General features: G+C 50.8%; 1 protein-coding gene across 1 annotated transcript; it reads left to right on the plus strand.

Annotated features, from left to right (window-relative positions):
* Window positions 1-216: 216 nt before the first annotated feature.
* CLDN2 (claudin 2) lies at window positions 217-3,055 on the plus strand. The gene has a single exon (XM_045537905.1). The coding sequence runs from the start codon at window positions 393-395 to the stop codon at window positions 1,083-1,085; it is 693 nt and encodes a 230-aa protein (XP_045393861.1). The 5' UTR covers window positions 217-392; the 3' UTR covers window positions 1,086-3,055.
* Window positions 3,056-7,426: the final 4,371 nt, after the last annotated feature.

Below are 7,426 nucleotides of genomic sequence, written 5' to 3' on the forward strand. Positions count from 1 at the left end.
CTGGCCCTTGGCTTTGTCTAGCTGCCAACGTAAGGCATGTGCCTACGCAGGAGGCGATGACATTTTGGCTCCACTTTCAAAGTTTTTTTTTTTCGCCCTTTCTCGTGTGTTATTTCTAAAGATAACAAAGGTCAAAAGGCATCCAGCATTTTCTGGTTTCTCATAAGCTTCTGGTCAATATTTAATCTGGTTTATGGATTTTTTTTTTAGGTCTTCTAGATGCCTTCTTGAGCCTGCTTGTGGCCACCCACAGACACTTGTAAGGAGGAGAGAAGTCAGCTTGGCAGAGTTACTCTGAAATGAGGGATTAGAGGCTGGGATCTGAGGAGCAAGAACTGCAGCCAGAAGAAGAGGGAGCGGGCCCTGAAGACACTTCCACTGAGAGGTCTGCCATGGCCTCTCTTGGCGTCCAACTTGTCGGCTACATCCTAGGCCTTCTGGGGCTGCTGGGCACAGTGGTTGCCATGTTGCTCCCTAGTTGGCGAACGAGTTCTTACGTCGGTGCCAGCATTGTGACGGCAGTCGGTTTTTCCAAAGGCCTCTGGATGGAGTGTGCCACCCACAGCACAGGCATCACCCAGTGTGACATCTACAGCACCCTTCTAGGCCTGCCCGCTGACATCCAGGCTGCCCAGGCCATGATGGTGACATCCAGTGCAATCTCCTCGCTGGCCTGCATTATCTCTGTGGTGGGCATGAGATGCACAGTCTTCTGCCAAGAATCCCGAGCCAAAGACAGAGTGGCGGTAGTGGGTGGAGTCTTCTTCATCCTTGGAGGCCTCCTGGGCTTCATTCCTGTTGCCTGGAATCTTCATGGGATCCTGCGGGACTTCTACTCACCACTGGTGCCTGACAGCATGAAATTTGAGATCGGAGAGGCTCTTTACTTGGGCATTATTTCTTCCCTGTTCTCCTTGGTGGCTGGAATCATCCTCTGCTTTTCCTGCCCAACCCAGAGAAATCGCTCCAACTACTACGATGGCTACCAAGCCCAGCCTCTTGCCACTGGGAGCTCTCCCAGGCCTGGTCAGCCTCCCAAAGCCAAGAGTGAATTCAACTCCTACAGTCTGACAGGGTATGTGTGAAGAACCAGGGGCCAGAGCTGGGGGTGGCTGGGTCTGTGAAAACCAGTGGACAGGCCTCTGGGGCCACAGGTGAGGGACATTGCCACTGGATCATGTCAGAAGGTGCTGCTGAGGATAGACTGACTTTGGCCGCTGGATTGAGCAAAGGCAGAAATGGGAGCTAATGTGACAGTGTGCAGGTTGAATTGCCTGCAGGATGCTCGCCAAGCCAGCCTTTCTGTTTCCCTCACCTTGCCCTCCCCCTGCTCTGAGTCCCCAACTCTCAGCTTGAAACCACAGCCCCTACCTTTATCCAGGCCCCAGAGGCTCCCTTCTGCCCTTTGCTTTACCTGGGAATCCATCCCCAAACCCACTAATCACATCCTGGGGACTTACTCTCTCTGATCAAAGACCCTCTCCCTCTGGCTGAGGTTGCTCTTAGCTTGTTGCTGGAGGATGGGGTGGGGGAGAAGGTGGCTTTAATGGACATGACTCGAACCTCCTTCTCAAGCCTCCCTCCAAAGAAACTGACTGGTCAGTAATGGGCCGTGGAACCTCCATCCCACTCTTGTTATGACTCCACAGTGTCCAGACTGGTTTGAGCACGAACTGAAATAAAACCATCCCACGGCATCTAGGGAACAGAAAGCAACTGGGTGTAGGAGGAGAGGACGGGTAGGCAGCCTGGGAGCAAAAAGAGACCAGAACCATTTCCCGGGGCACTTCCCAGAATTCCCTCATGTTTGTGGGTCAGGGATGGAGTCTGTGGCTTGAGGAACACATGAGGAAAGAAGATCTGGTGGAAAGCTCGGGCGGCAGCAGACTTTGACTCCCCGGAGAAACTGCCTCAGAAGCTGCGGCCCCAACTTCTGCTAAGGTCCCTGCCTTCCTCTGGGGCACCTGACCGGCTTCCTGGCCTCCTCCACAAGGCTAAGGACCCTAGACAATGGTTGTCTTAAGAACAGTGAACCAGTTTTTCTAGAGATCGTCCTTGGCTGGGGGATGACAGCACGGAAGTGTGTGGTACAGAGGAACATACCACTCCCCAATGCTGGCCAAGGAAGAATAAGAACTTTGGTATCTAAGAAGCTGGGTGGACATCTGTGGTGGCTCCAGTGGGTGTTTCTACTGTGCCAGAGAGAGGCAGCCCCTCAGAGGGTCTTCAGGCCTAATGAAAAATCAGCCCCGAAGGCTGAGATCAGGCCCCCAGGGGCTACCCACAGAGTACTACAGAGCCTCTGGAGGACCACAGCACCCAGCGGGCCTGGCCTGTTCTCCCCACAGCCATCAGAAGATATTCCAGAATTGCCAGAGGGTGACCAAAGGCTCCAGTGTGGCACATCCCTGCCCAAGGTGCTATGACCATGGTCTGAGTGATGGCTGAGCTGGGATTGCAGTTGAGGTGGGAGATTAGAGAACGGTTCCCAGGCAGACAATTCCACCTCTAAGGTCTGAAAATGCTCCATTTCCCCTGCAGTGGGAGTGGGGGTCATAAGCCAAAGACCTTTTCCCTCACCAGCCTAGGCATGACCAGCTTCTGAAAAACTCCAGTACCCCTCCCCAAACCTCAGTGCCAGCAGAAGAGGCCCATTCATTGTCTCTAACGTGCCTTTCACATTTCCACCTGCTTGCCTACGTTCCAGCTGTTCTCCCAACCTGGAAGGCCCCATCCCCTTAGCAAAGTCCTCCTCGTGCTTGGAGGACTTGCTTGGTGTCACCTCCTTCATTGAGCTTTCTCTGACCACTCCGTTCCTCTCCTCTCCCTCCCTCCTCCAACCCTCAATGTATAAATCCCTTCTTGATGCTTATCATTCACAATTTTTGATTGATAGCTATTGATAGTTATCTTTTCATGTGTGTGCCTGATCTCACAAGTACACTGTAAACTCTTGGAGGGCAGGGACCACATCTTAGACCTCTCTGTATCCCCCAGACTATCTGTAACAGTGCTGAGCACACAGTAGGTGATCAATAAACACTTGTTGATTGAGTCTGCTTTGTTGATTAAAAGGGGCCCAGACAGGGCAGGTGTGACTGGAGGGATTTGGGCTAGGGGAGGGGAGGGTGGAAGCTGGCCTTTCTCCCCACAGAATGAATAGAAAATTCTAGACTTTACTGGAAACAGAAAGCATGGCAACTCCCCTCCCCATGAAACTCTACCTCTTCATCTTAACCAGGGCTCCTCCCTTTTCACAACAATTACTTCATTTATTTGCTAAATGATTATGTATGTATTCCTTTCTTTCTCTGAGCCACTACTAAGAGGAAGGTGAACGAGTTCTGATCGTGTCCATTGAGCAGATGGGGAAACTAAAGCCCACACAAGTGAAGAAATTTTCCCAGGGCCACACAGCTGGTGTTAGTACCGCAGTCTCCTGACTCCCAAAGTAGGACCCTGCTGATTCGATATTACTCACGGCCAATAGGAAGAGCCTTCGAGAGTTCCCGAAGCTGCACGGGGAAAATAACTATGGCCAGCCAGGTAACAGTAAGGGGCGCAGGCTCTCCTAGTCTTCCACGAGGGTGATCTGGGAGAGCAGGACCAATTCATCAAATGCACCGCCTGGAACCGCCCCTCCTGCCATGCTGGCCAGCGTGGGCCCAGTTAGCGGCCTTACCAGGGGGATGCCAGGCTTACATTTGATTAAGACATAATACCTCAGTTCCAATTCTCCTAACTCTGGGGGTGTGGGAGTTTAGGAGGCCAACGATTTGGCCCTGTTCTAACTATTCCCTTCAGCTGGTTGAGCAAGAAAAGCTTTGCTCTAGTTTCCTAGAAATCTTCCTGAGTCCTGCCAGGGTCCAAGACAAACATCTTTCAGCTCACCCCATTACCTTCTCTCATAAAATAATTTAGATTAGCCATAGACCTAGGGAATAGCAAAGGCCACTGGGTTTGTGCCCCAGCCCCATGGCTCTCATTGAGAATTAACAAAGCCTTGTTCACAAGGGTGTTAACTGTGGCAACACTGACAATAACGGAGCCCTGCAAAATTCAGCTTAACCAGGCCCTGCACCTAGAGGGTTTCAGCACATAGGAGCTTATTAAACCAGACACTACCCTTGCACTTCTCAAGTGGGCCTTCCTTGGTGCAGACACTAGAACCTCAGCATCCAAGCCAATTTAGAGGGAAGGGCAGCAGGTGGGAATAAGGGTTGAGAGAGGGCTCTCTGGAAAGAAACTTAACAAGAGGTCATGTCTCTGCTCTGACACCAGGGATCGCAGAGCCCTTGACTGGGAGCCACTGGAGGTTGGAAGACAGGGTTGCCTTGCTGACTCTGCTGTTCTGAGTGGGCAGCAGTCTAGTGTGGGCTCTGATGACCACCACCTGGCAGCCAAAGCACTTTCAGATCCACCAATTTCACTGTATCTTCCTAATGCCCCAGTGAAGCAGGACTTTTACAGCGGACAAATTGGAGGCCCAGAGTAGTTAGTAAAGTCCTCCAAGTCAGAGTGTCAGAGTCTGAACATAAGCTTGGAAACTCTTCCCACAACAATGTGGGTCCCGGATTCTGGTCTCAGAAGGTATATGAGGGCCCGTTGCTCTTCATACTCCTGCAGCCTCTGTGTCCCTGTCTGCCACTGGAATATGATGGCCTTTGAGTAAAACAGAGCACAGAGCTTCCCTTCATCTTAGGATGAGGCTGGCCTGGGGGATCCTCCTACCTTTGTTAATCTGGGAAGTTTCAAGGGAAGGAGTTAGTTTATCCTCAACTAGAAAAACCAGGGAACACCTGACAAAGAGCAACTATTCCCTTCGGCTGTTTGAGCAAGAAAAGTTTTGCTCTAGTTTGCTAGAAATCTTCCTGAGTCCTGCCTGGGTCCAAGGTGAACACCTTTCAGCTCACCCCATTACCTTCCCTCATAAAGTAATTTAGATTAGCCATAGACCTAGGGGATAGTGAAGGCCATTGTGTTTGCGCCCCAACCTCATGGCTCCAACCCTTGCACAAGGAGAGATGTTTCTGCCCTCCCTCCGTTCCTCTGATAATAATGTGACTCATGCTTTTTACCCCCTGGAGGCCTGGTAACCCACTGCTAGGTGATCATTAGTGGGGGCGGAAAGACTGAAACTGGCTTCTTAGTGGAAAGGCAAGTTCCAGGTTTCCAAGAGACCTTCATCCCCCCAGTCAAACTGCCATTCAAATAGCCACCTGCCAGCCTACGCTAACTGAACTCTTACTCCGCGTCAGGCAACATGCTAAGGGCTTTGAGGGTGACAAGAGTGAACAAGGTAAAGTCTGTACCTTGTAGGAGTTGACAGCTGATCTAGGGGAGCTAAGACATGCACACTTAACCATGGTACAAGGCAGAATGCGCACTGTCCTGTGAAAGATACGGGAAAAATGACGTTAAGATGTTACAGCACGTGTTACAGCGAGTGGTCCCGAGGACAAACCGAGCGGCACACGGAGAGTCGAAGAATCAAGGTTTATCTGTCGGCGGGCTCATAGGGGTCTCGCCACCAAATTCTGAGCCCTGTCTACCCAATTTTTCCCACTTTTATCAAGTTGGGGTGATCCAAGGGGTGGGGTCTCAGGTGATTAATGCCCACCAGGTAATAGGTTTAGTGTCTGCACCAGGTAACAGGTTTAGTGTTATGCTGATGTCCCAGGTGTTAGGTTAGTAATATGCTAATGTGCCAGGTGTTAGGTTAGTCATATGCTAATGTGGGTCTTCCGTGAGGGGTGGGGGTCTCAGGTGGCTGCTGTGCTAAGTAATAGATGGGGGTTTTCCTTATCAAAGATAGAGGTGTCAGGGGCTGAGAAAAAGAGTGTAAGTCCCTTTAAGTTCCAATCCATAAGAAATGAGGGCCTGACACTAACTGAGCTTCTAGGGGAAGGATGATTGAAAGAAACTGCCTTCTGAAGCTGAAGGACTGGGATATCGAGAAATAGGGTGGAGGGCAGTGCTAAGGAGGTAACAGGGAACTACTGCACATCTAACCCAGAATCCTTTTGAGTTTGCCTTACAGGACCCCTAAGTGGCTCTAAGAGAGAGAGTGACACTGGGGCTCAGCCTCTCCTCCCTCATCCCCTTCCCTTGGACAGGTCTCCAGAACTTGCTGAGGGCAGCAGAGGCAGTGCCCATCTAGGTAGCCGGGGGCCTCCTGGCTCTGGCCCAGAGGAGACTCACAGGCATGGGAGAAGGGAGAGGGGACAGTAGGGCCTAGTGCTAAAAGGAAAGCAAATGAGACCTTGCACGGTCAACTGTTCCCTCCCACTCAGCCCTGGGTCCTTGGACAAGGGATTCTTTTGTGCCTGTGGCTGCCCACTCTAGGACACAAAGGCCCCAGGCTGGGAAGCGCATGTGCTCCTCAGCTGGCTGAAGTCTGGCTTTCGCCCAGACTGGTCTCCCTACCCAAGCGGTTCCTGGCTTTGATGAGAAATTCTGTTATCTCAAGAGGGAAAAGAACCTCAAACAGGAAGTCCAGCAGGTTATCTCTCTCTTCTGCCCTAAGAGGTGGCTCACTATATGCTGCGATGTGATCACTGATAAAATATTAACAGGCTGTTATCAGGCACAGTGATAGAGGCTGTAATCTGACCACCTCCTCCCACCTACAACCCACCACTTGCCTGGGAATTGCAGCTCAGGGATTCCTGGTTAACGCTCACCTACAGTTCCCTGCTCTAGGCCTCACTGCTCCAGAAGACAAGCGGGAAGCCACCCTGCAAGGGCACATCATCAGGTCCCTTTTAGGAGGGAGCTGCTGCTTTCCTGTCCTCCCTGAAGTCCCATTCTTCCAGAAAGGTAGCCACCTCCTGGTGACTTTGAGGAACTTTGTTTGCAAATACTCATGACTTTGTGGAGCTATCACTGAGAATGCTCACAGGCTTTTAAAAAGATAGTAGGGAGTATAATGGGATGTGAAACGAGCTGCCAAATGAGCAGTGTGGCAGGCAACCCAGCATTTGAGTGGTTGCTCCTATTCTCCAACAGCACTTTCAAAGTCTAATATCTGACAAAGTCCTGTGGGGGAGAAAGGCCAGTTACACCAAAGGTACAAAGATAAGATGCCCTTTGCAGCCTCTTCACCTGAATTTATTTCTGGAATTACCTAACGGGATGCAAGAGGATGGATCAGCATCCCCGCAAGGGTTGTCTGATGCTACTGTGAAGACCCTACTCCCTTGGTTTAAAGGCATGGAATGCCTTGATTAAAAAGGAAGTATGTTTTCTGGGAAGAGAAACACATTGAGCCACAGGTCAGACATTAACACCAGAATTTGCCCTAGTTTCTCAGTTTAGCCCTAAAAGGAGCCAGAAGAGGAATCCAATGGCTTTAAAAAATAGAACAGCAATTCAGAGAAAATGGACCCTGGAATTTAGGGGATCAGAGGATTTCCCCAAATAACAC

This window comes from Lemur catta, chromosome X (assembly GCF_020740605.2).
Source record: "Lemur catta isolate mLemCat1 chromosome X, mLemCat1.pri, whole genome shotgun sequence".
Classification (NCBI taxonomy): Eukaryota; Metazoa; Chordata; class Mammalia; order Primates; family Lemuridae; genus Lemur; species Lemur catta.